Consider the following 20,533-nt stretch of genomic DNA (forward strand, 5'->3'; position numbering starts at 1 on the left):
ACTTCTACAGCCAGGCAACACATGCTAGAACCCGTCAGGTCTCTGGGGAGTATCAGAACTGCTGTCCGAGCTCCTGAAATGAAAATTAATTTCCTCAGTGACTCAATACCCACTGCCACTCGCTCAAGCCCTGCAAATTCAACCCAAATCATCCTGCCACTGTGGAAATCTGATGGGTCATGCTGCTGCCTACTGAAAATTGGGATTTGGGTTAATGATAAAATAGGTTAAAACACATAAAATAGATGAACTAGGGTAAAATATAGTAAGAATGGGCGAGAGGAGAGAAAAACAATACTTCAGTTTAGGAAGCATAATACTACTTAAAATTTCCGGAGAATAAATTTGTCTTCTAGACAACAGATATACTTTCTTTTCTTTTTTAAAAATTTTCTTTAATTTTAATTTTTTATTTTATTTATTTATTTTTTTGAGACAGAGTTTCGCTCTTTTGCCTAGGCTGGAGTGAAGTGGCGTGATCTCGGCTCAGTGCAACCTCTGCCCCCAGGTTAAAGTGATTCTCCTGCCTCAGCCTCCTGCGTAGCTGGGATTATAGGCGCCCACCACGCCAAGCTAATTTTTGTATTTTTAGTAGAGATGGGGTTTTGCCATGTTGGCCCAGCTGGTCTCAAACTCCCGACCTCAGGTGATCCACCTGCCTCACTCCCTTGCAGGCGTGAGCCACCACACCTGGCCCACATATGCTTGAAACGTGAGTCAAGATGGTGTGCTAAGAGGAAGACATGGGGTAACAAGAGCATTTATTTTGTTTATTGAGGAAAAAATAAACCGATGGGGATTATTAATGGAATCCCCATTATGGATTATCTTAAACTTTCCAAAAAGTTCAAAAATCTGTCTCTATGGGATGTCCTAATTCGAGGGTTTCTTGAGGTTGAATTCTCTTGCCTCTGTGAAAGAGTCTTTTCCTTGGTGCTGGCCGATGGGGACTCTTGGTGGCCTTCACAGGGTGATCTCTCCTCAGCAGAGGGGAGAGGATACGCTGACTCAGCCAGCTGAAGGCCCACCCCAAGTTCAGGCAGCACTGGGCCTGTGTGTGGGAAGGAGTGTCATCCTTCTCTGGCTGCTCTGACAGGATTGAGGCGATCTCTGGAGTGCTTGTCCTTTCGCTGGCAGTTGCCTGGCTTATCATCTGCCACGAAAATGAGGGACGTGTTAGGTAGGCATAACCATGACAGCAGCCAAGTCAACATTTACTCATTTGTGGAACTCACATCATTTTACCAAAAATAGCCCAAGTGTCAATGCAAAGTTTCAATGCTCATTAATACTAAACATATACGTTTTTGGTGGGGAGGGAGATATAGTTGCTAGCCCTTCTCCTTGCTTGCTACCCTCTTGTTTCCCTAAGCATTCCTCAGTCTTTTCCCTACAACTTCACCCTGACTCCTTTCCTTGTTATCTGTCTCCCACTGGTATCATGTCAGACTCCCTGGGACCTGCCTCCTCCCAGTGGTCGTAAGATTCTGTGGTTCAACCCAGGCCTATCTCTTGCTGTCCTGTGAGGCATCTCTGCTCTCCTCAGCCAGCTCATGTTCCTTAAGCCTTAGAGGAGTCTGTGGAGACTATATAACATCTTTATTTTCTGGTGGTTTGCACTTGGGCAGGTCTTGACACGCATCATGTTCTTGATGACTGACCTGAACCATTTCCGGAGGGGAGCCGCCGGACAGCTGGAAATCTTTCTGAGTCATTTCAGGAAACACGGCATCATCATCTTCATTATCTTTCAGATTTTCTAGAAATGTCTGAAACTCTTGCACAAGATTATTCAGCTTGCTGACAGACAGTTTTTTTCTCTCTTTTGGTAACTCATCTATCCACTGGTTGTCTCCATTTAGATGCCTATTAGCTATTGTGTCTGTGTTATCGGAACTGACGTCCACGTCCCAGGCCAGGAAGATGCTTAGTTTGCAAAACTGCTCTGGTTCATCCTGAATTTGGTCTTGTCTCTTCATGCATCTCCTTATCCTTTCAGTCCCCCATGCCCCTTGGATGGGAGGGAGAAAGTGGATGGAAGAATCCTTGTAAGTTGCATCTTCACAGGAGGTTGTGTCCTCACAGGGGGTGTCCTCACAGGGGAAATAGCCCACAGAGAGGCTCAGGTTGGAATTGGATTTGGAGCTGTAGTCCTCTGTGTCGCTGTTAGAGGATGAATATGCCATGGAGTTCAAAGGCACAAATCTCTCTCAACTCGAGAAGCTTCAAAAAAGAAAAAAAGAAAAAAGAAAAAAATAGATGGGACTGGGGAGAAGAGAATCATAGTACTTAAACAAAAATATTATCCATTCCCTTTTCTTTTTTCTTTTTGTTCTGAGATGGAATCTCACTCTGTCTCCCAGGCTGGAATGCAGTGGTGTGATCTTGGCTCACTGCAACCTCAGCCTCCCGAGTAGCTGGGACTACAAGCACCCACCGCCACACCTGGCTAATTTTTGTATTTTTAGTAGAGATGGGGTTTCACCATGTTGACCAGGCTGGTCTCAAACTCCTGACCTCAGGTGATCCACTCACCTTGGCCTCCCAAAGTGCTGAGATTGTAGGTATGAGCCACCACACCCGGCCCTATTCCCTTTTCTATTCAGTACTACCCCATTTAGATAGAAGTATTATCCAATCTTCTTTTTTTTTGAGACAGAGCCTCACTCTGTTGTCCAGGCTGGAGTGCAGTGGTGTGGTGTCAGCTCACTGCAACCTCCGTCTCCTGGGTTCAAGAGATTCTCTTGCTTCAGCCTCCCAGGTAGCTAGGACTACAGGCGTGTGCCGCCATGCCCGGCTAATTTTTTGTATTTTTAGTAGAGAAGGAGTTTCACTGTGTTAGCCAGGATGGTCTCAATCTGACCTTGTGATCCACCCACCTCAGCCTCCCAAAGTGCTGGGATTACTGGCATGAACCACCGGGCCTGGCCAGTATTATCCAATTTTTACAATCTTTCAGTGAAGGGCAGAAGAGGCAGCCTTCTCCCTTTCAAAACTTATTTATTTGTGTTATAATCCTCTCTACTAAGCATCTCCACTTCTCATCATTTGTCCTACTATGGTTGTAAGATCTTGCGTCATAAAAGAAAAGGATGATCATTGTATAAAATTGGAAAAATATAGAAAAGTATGAAGATGAAAGTAAATATGCTATAGTCCTACCTTCTAAAGATAATGGTAACTATCAAAACATTTTGATGGACTTCCTTATCTTTTCTGTTTATATAAACACACATATACATATCTGTACATTTATATAATATGTCCACATATACATATATGTAAGTGTGGATATGACATCAGTTGAAACTGAAATTATTTTATCCCATAGCCTACAACAAACATATATATGGTTACTCTGCAATTTTTAACCACTTCTTATTAATGACAATTAGGTGGTAGTTACTGCCTTTACTAAATAAATCTCTAGTAAACCCACTTTTCCATAAATCTTTGAGTATGTCTCTTATTTTTCTATATGTAGGATTAATGGACCAAACCCCACAAATATATTAAAGTCTCGTGGTAGTTGATACCAAATTACTTTCCAGAAAGGTTTTGGTATTTAGATGCCCATCCTCCCACCATCTGATGGCACTGTTTAGTCCAGCTTTTTCTGTGAAACCCCAAAGTAGGGCTGGAAGAATGTGCACGTGCGCGTGCACACACTCACACACACACACACACACACAGTCACACCCTGCCCTGGTGGCTGCCCACGTGGACGAAGTGCTGCTAACTCCTGAGGCAAAAAGGGGAGACATGAGAAATCTTTCATATCCCGAGTCTCCGTGGCTAAAAGTCCAGCTGTCAGAAGTCTGTGTTCTGAGACTGTTGGTTACCATGGCAACAGAAAGAACCAAGTTAGAGCCAGGAATGTGGAAAGAGAAAAGGAAAAAAGGGGATAGAAAGCCACAGAATCTATCCCTTTGTTTCCAAAATAATCTATATCTATACCATCCTGGGCTGAAGAGGATCCCTCTTGAGGGTAGAAGGACGAATGCATGGAGGTTACTTCTCTCTTGTCAGGTGGCAGATGGTTCCCGTCCTTAGGAGATTTAGAGCTCTAAATAAGGGCCATGGGTATAAACATACACATACATACACACACATACACACACACACACACAGACACACACACACACACACACACACACACACACAGATATGCTTACAAATGGAAAGCAGAAAACCAAGAAACGCTGATCTGACCTGCCTATTGGATTCATCAATTTTCTTAAGATCTTTTCCCAATATTTGTCTATCTCCATTTCCGTCTTACAAGATTACAGTTAAAGTTTGCCATGACTCACTCTCAGGTTTTTCACTGTAGAACTGGCTTAAATTTGTATATTCTGTTAAATAAGATGTTTAAGGAATTCTGATGACATGATAGAATAGGCAGAGTTACAGTTAGAAAGAAGCAGCTTCTACTACCCAACAGATGCAGACTGACAGGTGCCCACAGACTGCCCACAGCTCCCCTGGGTGATTGTGGACCTGGATTAATCCTGGAAGGTATTTAAGTCAGAAGCCACATGTTCCCTAGCATTTATTTATTTATTTATTTATTTATTTATTTGAGATGGTGTCTTGCTTTTCACCAGGCCGGAGTGTAGTGGCACGGTCTTAGCTCACTGCAACCTCTGTCTCCTGGGTTCAAGCAATTATCCTGCCTCAGCTTCTTGAGTAGCTGGGGTTACAGGCATGGGCCATGACACCTGGCTAACTTTTTGTATTTTTAGTAGAGACGAGGTTTCTCCATGTTGGTCAGGCTGTTCTCAAACTCCTGACCTCAAGTGATCTGCCCTCCTTGGCCTCCCAAAGTATTGGTATTACAGACGTGAGCCACCCACCATGCCCGGCCCCCTAGCATTTATTTTATTTTATTTATTTATTTTTAGAGATGGGGTCTCACTCTGTTGCCCAGGCTGGAGTGCAGTGATGCCGTCATAGCTCACTGCAGCCTCAAACTCCTTGGCCTCAAGCAAACTTCCTCAGCCTCCCAGGTAGCTAAGACTACAGGTGTATACCACCATGCCTGGCTAATTTTCCCTAGCACTTATTTAACACTTATTATATGCCAGGTCTTGTACTAAGCACTTTACCTGTGTCATTTTTTAATCCTCACAGCAACTCAATCAGTTAAGTATCATCATTTGCCCCATTCAATAGAAGGAGGAACCAAGGCATGAATGGTTGTATAACTCTCTCATATTCCCCGATCATAAACCCAAAACCTGGATTCAAACATAGGTAATCTGGCTTCAGAGCCCATATCCTGACCTCTATACACTCTTGTCTCAGGAGGCTGACCACCCACCTCCTCCCTGGAAGATTCCTGGAGGAGCTGATCCAGGCCAAAATAAACCCATGTTCTGGTTCCTTGGAAGAAAATCCTTTGAGGGGAACAGCTTGTTCTCAGAGACTTGCAAAAGGTACATATGGTATACAGGACTGGCCTAACAATGGTGTCCACATTTGGGGCAGGCTAAAATGAAATTTAAAATAAGTATTCAGCTTCCTCTTTGGCATAATGGGATCTGGAGTCCTTGTTCTGGCTTTTCATGAAAACTCAGTGACTGCCTTCCAGAACTCTGGGGTCCTAGAAAAGAATTCATAAGTAGTTTCCTCTCCATGCAGCTAGAGTGGAGGTGGTAGGGGTGGAAACTATGTTTTGTCATTACTCATGGAAATGGAGCACTTTGAACTGAATATAAACATTTAAAGAAGAAATGATTTTCCAGCCTAAACCAGCAAAGTTTAGAGTGATCCTGAGGACAGAAGAGCTTCAAAGGGAGGCACCCTCAGAGAAAACTTGAAATTTTACTTATTTATACCATTTCTCTACAGTATATTAGTAGATATATTGTATTAGTCTGTTCTCACACTGCTAATAAAGTTATACCCAAGACTGAGTTGTTTATAAGGAAAAAGAGATTTAATGGACTCACAGTTCCATGTGGCTGGGGAGGCCTCACAATCATGGCAGAAGGCAAAGGAGGAACAAAGTCATGTCTTACGTGGCGGCAGTCAAGAGAGAGAGCATGTACAGGGGAACTCCCTTTTATAAAACTATCAGATCTCGTGAGACTTATTCACTATCACAAGAACAGCACAGGAAAGACCCACCACCATGTTTCAAATACCTCCCACCAGGTCTCTCCCACAACACTTGGGAATTACTGGAGCCACAATTTGAGATTTTGGTGGGGACACAGCAAAACCATATCAGATATATTCTCTACAATCTGTGTGTGTGTACACAACTTTTTGTATATACAACTCAGGTCATGAAAGTGCCTGAAACACACTCTTTTTTTGCCATAGAAAAATACATAATCATTTAGGTTTTTCTTTCTAAAGCATCATAGAAATAGCAATGACAGACATCATTCTTAGGATGGTATGCTGAGGAATGTAGTCAATTCTAAATGATAACTTCACTTTCGCTTCCAAAATAAGATCAGGGGATTTGGGGGGTCCTCATTAACAATACACCTCATGTTAATTTATTTCTTAGGGCCTTAATTTGACTTGCAGGTCTAGCTTCTCTTGGATTACAATTATTACATTATCTAAGTAGTATAGACTGCCTTTTCTCTTGAAGCAAGATCAACTATAATAAAGATTCTCTAAGTTTTAGAAATGGTAGTATGTAGTGACTTTATAATGTTTTAGGCCTGAAGCCAATAATAATTAAGAATTGGAACATTTCCTGAGATCCATTTGACTTGATGGGATTTGGAACCTAAATATATGTAGTAGGAAGTTTCTAATTTAGAAGTTAAGCTGTTACAATGCATAATTTTATGTGTCATCCTGGCTTGGCCATGTGGTGCTTAAGTATTTGTTCAACATTATTCTGGGGGTGTCCATGAGGGTATTTCTGTATGGACTAGTATTTGAATCAGTAGATCCAGTAAAGCAGATTGCCCTCCCCAATGTGGGTGGACATCATCCTATCCACTGAGGCCTGAGTGAAAAAAAACACTGAGTAAAGGAGATTTTGCACAGTCCTTCTCTGCTCCTGGAATCAGACTGGCACTTACACTATTAGCCCTCCTGCTTCTCAAGCCTTCAGACTCAGATTGGAATTATACCATTGGGTTTTCTGGGTCTCCAGTTTGCAGTTGGCAGATCTTGAGACTTCTCAGCCTACATAATTTCACGAGCCAATTCCTTAAAATCTCCCTCCTTTCTATTTCTATTTCTCTTTCCCTTCCTCCTTCCCTCCCTCCCTCCCAGCCTCCCTCTCTTCCTTCCTTCTTTCCTTCCTTCCTTCCTTCCTTCCTTCCTTCCTTCCTTCCTTTTTTTTCTTTCTCCTTCCTTCCTCTCATCCGTCCACCTCCTATTGATTTTGTACCTCTACAGAACCCAGAGTAATACAGCTATTTATTTATTTTTTATGTATTGAAATTATGAAATATTTTAAGCATACAGAAAAGAGGCATCCTGAACCTGTCATGGAAGGCACTGATGGCAGAGCATAGTTTCCTTGGTATTCTTGTCAACAATGTATAATCTCAACCTAATCATTAGAAAGTATCTGACAAACTCCAATTGTGGGACATTTGACAAAGTAACTGACAAGTGTCAAGTCAAGAAAGGCAAGGAAAGACTGAAGTACTGTCACAGACTGCAAGAGATTAAGGAGAAGTAACCGCCAAATGCAATGTGTGATTCTAGATAGGATTATAGAATAAAAAAGGACACTAGTGGAAAAACGGGACATTCCAATACCATCTTTGTTTTAGTTAATCATGTTGTATTCAAGTTAATATCCTGGTCTGATCATTGTACTATGGTTGTGTAAGATGTTAACATTAGGGGTGTAAGCTGAGAAGTATATGGATACTCTGTACTGTGTTTGCAACTTCTCTGCAAGTCTAAAATTAGGTCACAATAAAAAGTTAAAGGAAGGGCTGGGCACGGTGGCTCAAGCCTGTAATCCCAGCACTTTGGGAGGCTGAGGTGGGTGGATCACCTGAGGTCAGGAGTTCAAGATTAGCCTGGCCAACATGGTGAAACCCCTTCTCTACTAAAAATACAGAAAATTAGCCAGGCATGGTGGCAGATGCCTGTAATCCCAGCTACTCAGGAGGCTGAGGCAGGAGAATCATTTGAACCCAGGAGGTGGAGGTTGCAGTGAGCTGAGATCACNTATTATTATTAACTGTCATCACCTTGCTGTGCAATAGAGCACCAGACTTATTCCTCTTGTCTAACTGAAACTTTGTACCTGTTGACAAACATCTTCCCTTTCCCTCTTTTCTCCCCAAAATGGTAAATTTTATATGTATTTTACCAGTAAAAACAATTAAGGGGAAAAAAAGAACCAAGTAAATGGGCTTCAAGTGATGCTCTTCAGAAACAAGGACGTTGCCTTATTTCAGTTGCTTATTTTGCTTTATGAGAATTATTGTGACAAGGACTTCCTTCTTCCAAACCATATTCTTAGCTGAAATATTTATAATGTTTGTTTTCGGGGGCAGGGAGAGGATGGGTATGATTTGCTATGCTCTGTTTGTATGTTCATTCCCAGACACAACCTTATCAAGGCTCATGTACTTAATTAAAGTGGGGGACAGATGGTGAAAATAGAGTGTGTTGGTGTACGCAAGGTTAAACCGCATCATACCACTGCCAAAGGCTACACACTCTGCTTGGTGCTTTCCCGTGGTTGGTAGTTTAGTTTTGTGACAGCCTCTGAGTTGTGTATTTTCATTCTAATATTAAGTTGTGCAATTCAGAGGACCTAGATTCGCCTCCAGAGTCCAGAGACTCCCTGCAGTTATGCTGCCGCTTTTTGAGAACTGACCTCCGCTGAGTTGTTCATGCATCATGAGTTGACACAGTCCACTGGGCTAATAGAGGGGAGCTACAGGTTCCCTCTCCCACAGCTTTACCATCTAGCTTGGCCATGAATGCAACTTACAGACTGAATTCTGCTGTACATATAACATTTAATGGCCAGCAGGCACAAAAACATCACAGAACCTTGTTCTGTAAGCTCCAAAACTGTGCTGTCCAACAGGGTGGCCACTAGCCACATGCGGCTACTAAAATTTAAATGGAATTAAACAAAAATTGGTTCTTCAGTCACATTAGCCACATTTCAAGTGGTTGGTGACCACCTGTACTAGTGGCTACCTTATTAGTCAGGTGAACAAAACATTTATGTCATCTCAGAAAGTCCTGATGGACAGAGCTGCTCTAGACAGTCCCTGTGGTCTGTCCTTTGGTGAATCTGGAGAACACTGAACAAAAAGTTTCATTAGCAGCAGATGGGACAATATTCTAGCATCAGGATTGGGCTAACTTTCTTGACAGCATCAGGTGACCAAATTTCCTCCAAAGCATTTAGAAACAGGACTATCAGATTCCAAGCCCTGCATCTGCCACTTCTAGCAGCAGCAGGTTCATTTTTAAGCTGGCTTTGCTGCATCTATAAAATAGAGATGATAATGTTCTCTTAATTTTCCTTAAGAGGATATCAAGTACTAGTGTCTTTAAATGTTGATAGGCTGTTACATATGTCATACCAATTCAGAATTTAATAACATATACACTGCATATTCAAATTTTCAGTCTTTCATAGCATAAGAAATTTATTAGGAAAATAGGACTACCACGACCACAGATGCTACAGACTGCATGCCGTTCTGACAGGGAGAGCCATGACCAAAGAGCAGTATTTTTTAGCAAACAGTTCTACTGAAAACCAACATGAGAACAGAAGTAATCAAAAATGTTTGAGACATTAAATGCAGGACTGTGACTCCATATTGCCATTTACTGTACTTTGTGTTATAGTATATGAAAGCTAATCTCCTATCTATAGAATGTTAAGCTGACACTCAAGACAGTCAAAGCCTGCCATAATTCAATATCCCACACTATTTTCACAACCAGTGAATGATTTCACCTGTTAAATAAAAGCGTTTACCCTTAAAAAATGTGATGTGATGAGGTAGGATTCTCTCTTTCTTAAAAGTATTTCTAGAACTACTAAAAAACTTCCATTTACAAAATAGTGGGTAAAAATATTCCTCTGGATTGTACAAGAAGGGAGACAGGGACACTGATAAGACATAGTATGTGATATCGGTCAGACTTGCTGTCTTTCTCTGTGGCTTCACCCAAGGCTGGACGCTCCTTGCTTTTAGTGTCTCAATTTTCTGCAGATAAATCTTTAGTTTCTTGATCAGCCAGTTCAGCCTGTTTTTTCCTTTTTCCCCTTTCGTTTGCTTTTTTTTTTTGTCTGAAGATTTATCCTTTCCTGCTGCCTTTTTGGGCTTTGTTTCACTTTGTTGGAGCAGGTTTAGTGGACCACCTTGCACATCTCTTCATGGGGTCTCCCTTCACCGACGCTTCAGCTGGGCTGACCTTCCTCTTGGACATCTTGGCGGCATGGAGGGTGTGGGCTGGAGCCTTCCCGAAACTGGGCTGCCTGGCCACAGCTGCTGCTGTTCCCATCTGAGAACTACAATCTTATATTCAGCATGCAGCCAAGTACTTCTAAACTCTGATCAGGACGCATCTCAGATTTTTATTTTAAAAACCATAGGTATGGAAATATCTAATTTTATATGAAGACATTCTAAATCTTGCTTGCTTTAGAAGGTCTCAACTCTAAAACATGTATCGATGATGTTAATCCCCACACTTGCTTCCTCCTCCAATGTTCTTTAGGAAACAGCACCGTCATCCTGCCCGGTCTTCTCGAAGTACCACAGGGCTGGGCCTCATTCCTGGCGACATCATTCCTTCTCTCACACACTTTCATTCCTGCATCCAGTCACTCAGGAAAGTCCCATCGTCCTCATTCCCTGACATTGTTACATCTGTCTACTTTCTTGTTGCCTTCACTGCCTCCACCTTGTTCCAGTTACCAACTCTCAACTGGCTCTTTCCCACTTTTCTTGGGCTCCCTTCTGTTATTATTTATAGGAGGTAGATTTTTTTTTTTTTTTTTTTTAGAAACACAATTCATTATTATGCTGCTTAAGACCCTTCAATTGGCATCCACTGTTTTAGATAATCTTTAAATTCTCAAACATGGGTCCCATGGGCCCTGCATGACATGGCCTCAACCCACATTTTCAGCCTTCATTTGCAGCCATCCCGTTGTTTCTCTTACACTCCAGTCCATCTGACTGTTTCACTTCCTTCGAAACTAAAGGTGTTAAAGCCACTGCTCTTCACTGAGATTTACTCCTAGGCGAATATCCCAGGGGACTCCCCACAGAGAGCAGGGTGAATGTGACACTTGCCGATGACCATTTTGATTAAGATTAAAACTGACCAAATGGCCCCAAGTCTATTGCCTTTTGAAACGAGGGTCTTGGGAAAGAAACCACTACTTGCCCCTTGGAGAGCCTGGGCGAGGTTAGAAAAATGGTTTGCCCTCCAGAGGAATGCGGTCCTCGTGCGCCATGGATTGGATTTCAGCGTCTACGCACCCAGGGTGAAGCACTCTGTGAAGGGCGTGACCTGCACAGCCAGGAATGGTGACCTCCTCTGGGAGATCTCAGTCGGGTTTGCTTCCAAATTAAAACAAATTTGGAAGCAAAATTTGGCTAGGATTGACATTGATTATTTACCTTTCCAAGCCAGCATGTTCTTGTCTGTGCTGGCTAGCTCTGTAGCTGTTTTCAGAGTTGAAGCCAGGTGTTGATTTTACAACCTAGAATGTCTCTACTGGCTGGCATCTTAAGTTTGGGCACTGAGCACTTAAGCGCCCCAGACTGTGGTGTTTTACATGTGGAGGAGAAAGGCCCTCGGTTGGAGAAGGCACAACATTTTTTCATCTGACATGTTTGCTCTTGTGGGAAAATGGCTTTGAAGATTTGAGCCTGGCAGCAGGAAAACGTTGGGAGGAGGAACTTAATTCTTGCTGAGCAATGAAATTCATCCTTATACAAATTAAAAGTGATCACTTTTAAAGCAGTTTCATTGCTGGTATAAACTATTCATCAGTCTTTAGGATTGCTTTGATGTGTACTATTCATATTATCTGTGTGTCTCTGCCAGGATCCAGCATTTGAAACCCTCTCCGGAACAAAACACTGATAAAAAATATTGCTTATGATTTGGCTATTACTATTACTTGTCTTTGACTTAGAGACAGTTTTGTTTCTTGTTTTTAACTCTGTGTTGAATATGAGTTCTGTTATTTTTCTGTTTTTTATATTTATGGAAGTGCCTGAATTTTCCTAGGGGTGAGGTGGGGAATATAGGAAAGTATGAAAACAACCACACACACACAATTCCTTTGTAATTTCAAACGCTAATGGACGCTCTCTGGAGGTCATTGTCAGATCTCTCAGTAGGAACAGAATTAGAATCTGGGAGCAAGTAATCCCTCTGTAAATGTTTGTTATGATACTGGAATTGCCAAATATGCTGTATCTAATTGAATTTTATTACTGGGGCATGAAAGGCAGTTGGTTGAATGTTGTCACTGAAAAGAATATACTGTGGCCAGCAGATTGTTGCCTATATAGTGCTTATATAAAGACCCTATATCCAAATAAGGTCACATTCTGAGGTCCTGGGGCTTAGGATTTCAACATACAAGTTTTGGAAGGAAATAATTAAACCCATCTCACCATAGTTGAACCTCAACACAAATTAGCCTCAGGAATCAAGCTGTATTTATTTTGTGTTTTTCAGCTATACTTATTTTGGAATTGTCTATAAACTGAACCAGTTTCCATAAAGTAGTTGAATTTTATTCCTTTTTTCCAGACCCAACAGAGCTCATGGTATTGGTTCTGCAGTCAGCATTGTGCTCGCTTTCTTGCTCTCTCATGCTCTCTGACTCTCTCACTTTCTCTCTCTCTTGCTCACTCTCCCTCTCTCTCATATGTTTCATGAATCATTAGGCCAAAAAGTGTTAGGTAAATGAAAGCAAATATGACAGCAGCACCTTGAACAAGGGGACCATTTCTTTCCCCCTCAAGTCCATGACCTGTAACATGTCTAACATTCCAGTTCTGAGGATTTTAAATGTAATTAGTTGATCTGTAGTGTGTTTTCACTTGACACCTTGCTTTATTTACACCATTCTTGCATATCCCTCATTTTCCACCTTAGCCTTGTTTAGTTGTGCAGTTTTGACATTCACAGCTCTCCAGTGCTTTGGGCTGAATGTTTATTCCAAGAACTTGCAGCTGACTTTTCTAGCAGGTCATTCTGATGTTGTCCAGGGATGCCGTCAGAGGTGCAGGTTCTTGAAGCACCTTTTCTACTATCTCCCTTTTCTACTCTGGGCCTTTCCCAGTTTCTGGGAGGTCAAGGCATCTGCCAAGCCTCTCTCTCTGCAGCCCACTGGCATCAGTCATACTTGTATGCGCCATCTGTACTTTATTGTTTTTTGTTTGTTTATTTTGAGACAGGGTTTCACTCTGTCACCCAGGCTGAAGTGCAGTGGTGCAATCACAGCTCACTGCAGCCTCAACCTCCCAGACTCAAGTGATCCTCCCACCTCAACCTCCTGAGTAGCTGGGACTACAGATGTGTGCCACCACACCCAGCTAGTTTTTGTTTGTTTTAATAGAGACAAGGTCTCACTATGTTGCCTGGCTGGTCTTGAACTCCTGGGCTTAAGCGATCCTCCTGCCTCTGCCTCCGAAAGTGCTGGGACTACAGGTGTGAGCCATGGTGCCCGGCTCCATCTGTACTTCAAAACTCACTCCACTCCCTGTTCCCACAGCACATCATGTGCTAATGTGACTGGTATGTACCCTCTTAGCTTCTGGGCCCTGAAATACAACCCATATTTTTTCCCCCTATCCTTAGAGATCAGGTGGAATTGAAGATTTTCTTCCTTTTTATTAATGAGTCAAATTTTTTCTCTCCTCAAGTATATTCCAAAATATCAGTAACCTGTTAATAAAATGGCTTATCCCTTCAGAAAACAGAATTTAGGGTTGGTTAGATAATACACATTATCAATCATCATCATCATCATCATCATCATCATCATCATCATCATCATCATCATCATCCATACCTCTCTAAGGCTGTAGCAGGGTGGAATAGCATGAGCTATTGATTGTACCTGAGCAGAGGAAGGTCTGGGACCCCATCTCTCTGAAGAAATTAGGTGGCTTGAGAGGCCATCTTAGATCTGAACAATTTCAGTGCCAAAGACCAAAACCCCTTCATAAGCTGCAATTAGACTCTCCCTGATTGCCATGCCTGGCTTTCTGTTGGAGAAAATCCTAGAGGAAAACAAAAACTCCCAAGGAGCTGGGTAGCCAAGACAGGAACCCAGACCTTCCATCTTCCATCTGGTGACCTGATGGTTCTGGCATTTGACCTCTCTGAAGATAAGAAACCCTGGGTATTACACATGAATTCCAATATCTGAATTGACAAAAGTACTCTCTCCAGGGTAGATATGCTATCAGAGCTTAGATGTAAGGCTGTTTTAAAAATTTCATTCAGAGACCTGAAGTGTCAGGGCCAGCAATATGTATTTGGCCCTTGACGTCAGTCCTGTGAGCTAGCTCTCCAGCACTAGGGACTATTCTTGTGTTTAGATCCTCTCTTCTTGGGGTAGGTCACAATCAAATAGCTACCAGTTCCTTCCTTTGGGAAGACAATGACCTTGCCTTCCCCACACACATCCATAAATCACTACTCCTCGGACTCCACACCCCAGGTCCAGAATAGTCAGGGTGGCTACTCTAGGACTAATCTCTCTTCCTATCTCCTGGTAAAATGGTTTTAGCAGACATTTGTCCCTGGCAGCTGTTAGTTTCCCCTGTCATCACTATATTAAGACATCCTTGGCCAAGCATGGTGGCTCATGCCTGTAATCCTAGCACTTTGGGAGGCTGAGATGGGAGGATCACTTGAGCCCACAAGTTTAAGAGCAGCCTGGGCCACACAGGGAGACCTTGTCTCTACTCAAAATAAAAATATTAGCCGAGTGTGCTGGTAAGCACCTGTGATTCCAGCTACTTGGGAAGCTGAGGCAGGAAGATCACTTAAGCCCAGGAGGTTGAGGCTGCAGTGAGCCGTCATTAGGCCACCGCACCCCAGCCTGTGTGACAGAGCGAGACTGTATTTTTTTAAAAAAGGAAAGAATAAAAGACCTGCTAATCCAAGAATTCTTTAACTTTTTGCTTACACATTGGGGCCTTCCTTATTTTCATAAGGAAAATAAATTTTAACACTCTATTACTCTTTAATAGAGGGCAGGAATTGAAGCATCCTGAGGTGAAGATAATTCAAAGACATCCAATACAGATGGCATAAATAGCAAAAATTTGAAGAGTATATTGTTCCCCAGCCTTATTTTTAGGCTCAAATAAACACCCCATTAAGTAGAATGTATACCCTGATCACTTAGAATACTCAAGTTTCGGGGTACCACTTAAAAATAAGGCAGATGCTGTACTTTACTAGGGAAAAAGTATGTTTCTGGCCGGAGGGATCCCTTCACCAGGTCCATGAGATGGACTTGATTGGAAGCAAATACAGAATTGGAGACGGTCAATTGAATGGAAGCTCCTCAGTTCCTAGATCAGTTTCTTGTACACGGTAAATGGGTAAATGGTAGGTAAATGAGAAATACTCTTTGAATAAAGAGTAGGTAAAGGAGAAACACTCTTTGGTAGGTAAATGAGAAATACTCTGTGAATAAAGTACAGTTGTCCCTTGGTATCCATGGAAGATTGGTTCTAGATTCTCCTGAGGATCGCAAAATCCATAGAGGCTCAAGTTCCTTATATAAAATTATGTAGTATTGGCATATAACCTACATACATCCTCCTATATACATTAAATTATCTCTAGATTACTTGGAATACCTACCACAATGCACATGCTATGTAAATAGTTGCTATACTGTATTTTAAAATGTGTATTTGTTTTTCTCTGAATGCTTTAAATCTGTGGTTGGTTGAATTCATGGACATGAAATCCATGGATATGGAGGGCTGACTATATATATCTGTATGTATATGAGTAAATGTATGAACTTATTCGTGTCACTTTGGAGCACTAGTCATATGAGACATAGTAAAATGTGGAAAATCCTGACTATATTGGTCTTTTGGTAGCCCTGCCCACGTCACTTAACATGTAGCTGTGGTAAAAGCAAGTTTTCAAGTTCCTGTCAAGACAGTTCAACACATTTACTCTCTTCTGCTTCTCTGACTCCTCCATTTCCTCTCTTTGGAAAGTCATGGGTTGTCAGAACATTTATGGAAATGAAAACAAAATCTAAGTTGATATTCTAAGACATGAAAGAGTCAGAGTCAAACAAGTCCGTTAATATTTCATTCTTTCCTATGCAGTGCTCCAAAGCATGTTTGGTAATGACAAAGGAATAGTTTTGTTTTGATGGATACAAATAGTTATTTATTATTTATTTCATTATCACCATGGTAAGTGTAAACCAAAAATAAAATTCCAGCCACCTGAATGGACCCTTCCTCTCGGCCAAGGGCATTCCAAAGTTAACCCAAAAAATTAGTTTAGATCATGATGGGAAAGGGGAGCCAGACATGACTCATTATTCCCCCCTCCTTTTTGGAATTACTGATAGAACAGAGTCTTTTAAAGTCTGATAAGAAACATTAACAATCTGTTCTCTGAAGCTTCCTACCTGGAGGCTTCATCTGCGTGATAAAACCTTGGTCTCCACAACCCCTCATCTTAACCCAGACATTCCTTTCTACTGATTCTAAGTCTTTAGATAATAACAACTTTTTCAACCAATTGCCAATCAGAAATTCATTGAATCTACCTATGATCTGGAACTAACCACCCCAGTCGTGCCGCATTTCTGGACTGAACCAATGTAGATCTTACGTGTATTGATAGATGCCTTATGTCTCCCTAAAATGTATAAAAGCACGTTGTACCCTGACCACCTTGGGCACATGTTCTCAGGATCTCCTGAGGGCTGTGTCACAGGCTGTTGGTCCCTCATATTTGGCTCAGAATACATCTTTTCAAGATATTTTACTGAGTTTCACCCTTTTCATTGCCATAGACCTGGTATAGAAATTTTAAGAGTGGGTCCTTAGTCCTTAAAAAGCTTGATTTAGTACAGCTAACACTCCAAGGACCTGGTTAAGCGAGGCTGCTTGCCAGAGACGTACTTTTTCCTTAGCCAAGTATAACATCTATTAGAGATAAGCAATGGTTCCATATGGTACTTGGTAACAGAGGCTGAGAAAGAATGGGTGTGGGAGAGACAACAAGTGCTATAGGAGTACTTGATGATGTGGTGATCTTCCTTGAGGATTCTGCCATGACATTCAGTTTTTATGTACAAGATCCAGGCACAGTCGTCACTGGGTATCCACGGGGAGTTGGTTCCAGGACCTCCCACAGATACCAAAATCCAGAGATGCACAAGTCCCTGGTATAAAATGGCATCGCATTTGCCTATAACCTAGGAATCTCCTCCTGTATACTTTATATCATAACTAGATTACTTATAACACCTAATACAATATAAATGCTATGTAAATCTTTGTTGTATTGTTTAGGGAATAATGACAAGAAGAAGTCTGTACATGTTTAGTCACAGACACAATTTTTTTCAAATATTTTTCTATTCATGGTTGTTTGAATCCACAGATGGGGCATCCACAGATATGGAGGGCCGACTGTATTTCATCAAGTTTCAGTGTAAAAGATGGCAGGGTAATGACTCACCCAGATGATACTTTTATAGTTCCTCCTGGTTCCTTCCTTTGGTGGATGAAGGAAATGCTGTCATACTCACAAGATGACAGTGGGCAGTTAGTTGCCTCAGTAAATGGCCACTCCATCTTCCTATGGCTTATGCCATAGTCTTGAGTTTGTCTTTTCTCCCAAATGCTCTATCAAGTTCTATTAGCATTTAAAACAAAAATATACACAGGACAATAGAAATGTTGCTATTTTGTTAGGGATATGTTACATAGGTGTATGCATTTGTCAGAACACATCAAACTGTGCAGTAAAAATCTGTGCATTTTACTCTCTAAATTATAACTTAATTCATATGTGTAATACATCCTAATATCACACCCTGACCCAAGCCACCAACAGAACACCTCTCATCTGAATTGTTGCAGTCATTTTCTGACTGTTCTTGCTTCTATCTTTGCCACCTCTGCAGTGTGTTCTTAGGAATGATTCTTCTTTTTTTTTTTTTTTTTTTGAGATGGAGTCTTGCTCTGTCACCCAGGCTGCAGTGCAGTGGTGCGATCTCAGCTCACTGCAAGCTCCGCCTCCCGGGTTCACGCCATTCTCCTGCCTCAGCCTCTGGAGTAGTTGGGACTACAGGCGCCCGCGACCACGCCCAGCTAGTTTTTTTTTTTTGTATTTTTAGTAGAGATGGGGTTTCACTGTGTTAGCCAGGATGGTCTCGATCTCCTGACCTCGTGATCCGCCCACCTCTGCCTACCAAAGTGCTGGGATTACAGGCGTGAGCCACTGTGCCCGGCCAGGAATGATTCTTCTGAAAACAGAAATCACATCGTGTCATTCCTTGGCTCAGAACCCTCCAGTGGCCTTCCATCTCCATGTTTAATTGAAGTCAAAGCCTGGCTGCCATGGCTTGTGAGGCCCCAGATCCCACTACCCCACCACTCCCACCACACCTTCTGTGCCTCTGGGACCACATTCCCTACTACCTCTCTGGCTCACCACCTTCTGGCCCACTGACCTCAAACATCAACTACATGAAGCTCTCCCTCCTCAGGGCCTTTGTACTTACTGTTGTTTCTCCCTGGAAGCTCTTCCCAGATATTCCTGTGACTTTCTCCCCTCACCTCCTTCAAGGTTTTAATCCATGTCACTTTACCAATGGGGCCTTCCCTGATTATCAGATCAAAACTTCTAAGTCCCTGCCATTCCCTTTCTGCACAAAGAGCTGGCACAGTATATAATTACGAGGATGTGCTCTGCTGCCAGACTGTCTGGCTTCACATCATTTTCTAGCTATGTGACTTGGTGCCTCAGTTTGATCACCAATAAAGTGGGGATAAGTATTGTGTCATTAGGGTTGTTGTAAGGATTCATTGAATTGATATATGAAAAGCACTTAAAACAGTACTTGGTACATAGTAAGCTAATGTTAATGTTATTGCTCTTGCTTGCTTCATTTTTTTTTTTCCCATAGCACTTATCAATCACCTTCTCATCTGCTATGTATTTAAACTTTTTTTGTGGTTTCTTGCCATTAGAATGTATGCACCATCAGAGCAACAACTTTTTACTTTTTTTCCTTTTCTATTTTCTTTCTTTTATTTTTCTTCATTACTTTTCAAATTCAATTTAAAAGAAAATTGAGTTACCAGCTTCATCATTTAGAATAGTGCCTGATATACAGTAGGTACTCAATGAATATTGTGTAATCAATGGGCGAATGAGAGAAGTGTCTGTGCACTTTCAGGAGGTTGTAGGATAAAGTAGGTTAGGGAAGGGGCTGGAAACATTTTCCGCAAAGAGCCAGATAGTAAATATTTTAGGCTTCGTGAGTTATAACTACTCAACTTTGCTGTTGTGGCATGAAAGCTACCATACGTAAACAAATGAATGTGACTGTGTTCCAAAGAAACTTTATAAAAACAGGCAGTGGACCAGATTTGACCATAGGTCATAGTTGGCCAACTCATGGGTTGAGGAATAATTTTTGGCCTTACTTTCCTCCTTCTCATTACTCCTCCCTTCAGCCCGCAATTAGTGCTACTCACTCAGAACTGAAATATAAATAACTTGAAAAGCATTACATTACCCCTTACCATTTGGCTCGGTATTCACTAATTGTACAAATTTTCCATATGTCTCTTAATATTGTAATTGGAAATAAGATTAAGATTATATTTTGAACTTTCCAGCTGTACAGTTTCAGGGCTCTGGTTTTCATTTCTCTTCTCCAGCAGCCGAAAACTGGTGATTCTGGCCAGAAGCACGTATGCTATAAAGGAACAAGTAGCGTTGGCATTCCTCTTACTGTATGGCCGAGAGTGTAACTGACACCCGGTTGGAATAGAAACCAACAGAAATTACCTGCAAGACAAACTGTTTAATTTATAAGATTATTTATAAAAACTTATTCCTCCACAAAACTGTTTCCTAGCCCACAGTTTTTACCAGTCTTCCCAATCAATTTTATATGCTCACAAGTTTCTTCCAGCTTTTTAATACAGTGAATTTTGACCATGTGACAAACTGAAACTTTGACACAAAATATGTAGCTTTTATTGGTATAATTAAAGCAGATCAGGAATTATACTCATTTTGCTGATAAGATGCATTATAATTAGATGAATAAGCCATCCAACTATGTGACTGCAACTGATGTAAATTTTATGCAAACATAAATGATTTCTGTGTCACCTCTTCTGAATGTAGCAGTACACCCTTATTGTCAGTGCTAACAGTTTTCCACTTGCCGTTTAATTATCTTCATCATTTTATATGTGTGGAAAGAGAACAAACCTGGACCATACTCCCCATTTGTTGGAGTTTTCTTGCTCCCTGTGTTGCTCCTTTTTTTTTTTTTTTTTTT

At 41.5% G+C, this 20,533-nt stretch overlaps 1 protein-coding gene across 6 annotated transcripts; it reads right to left on the reverse strand.

Annotated features, from left to right (window-relative positions):
• Positions 1–744: 744 nt before the first annotated feature.
• On the reverse strand, positions 745–3,805 carry LOC108513989 (uncharacterized protein C12orf71-like). 6 transcript variants are annotated; one of them, XM_017849986.1, is made up of 3 exons: positions 3,721–3,805; positions 1,662–2,223; positions 745–1,153 (listed from the first exon to the last, which is right to left on the reverse strand). In XM_017849986.1, the coding sequence occupies exons 2-3, from the start codon at positions 2,184–2,186 to the stop codon at positions 848–850; spliced, it is 831 nt and encodes a 276-aa protein (XP_017705475.1). In that variant the 5' UTR covers positions 2,187–2,223; positions 3,721–3,805; the 3' UTR covers positions 745–847. The 6 variants fall into 6 exon arrangements, with proteins under 6 accessions (XP_017705475.1, XP_017705473.1, XP_017705472.1 ...); XM_017849984.1 differs by having other exon boundaries at positions 3,705–3,803; XM_017849983.1 differs by having other exon boundaries at positions 3,700–3,803.
• Between the last annotated feature and the right edge of the window lie 16,728 nt (positions 3,806–20,533).

The sequence above is a fragment of the Rhinopithecus bieti genome, unplaced genomic scaffold, assembly GCF_001698545.2.
Source record: "Rhinopithecus bieti isolate Rb0 unplaced genomic scaffold, ASM169854v2 scaffold_33437, whole genome shotgun sequence".
NCBI classification, from domain to species: domain Eukaryota; kingdom Metazoa; phylum Chordata; class Mammalia; order Primates; family Cercopithecidae; genus Rhinopithecus; species Rhinopithecus bieti.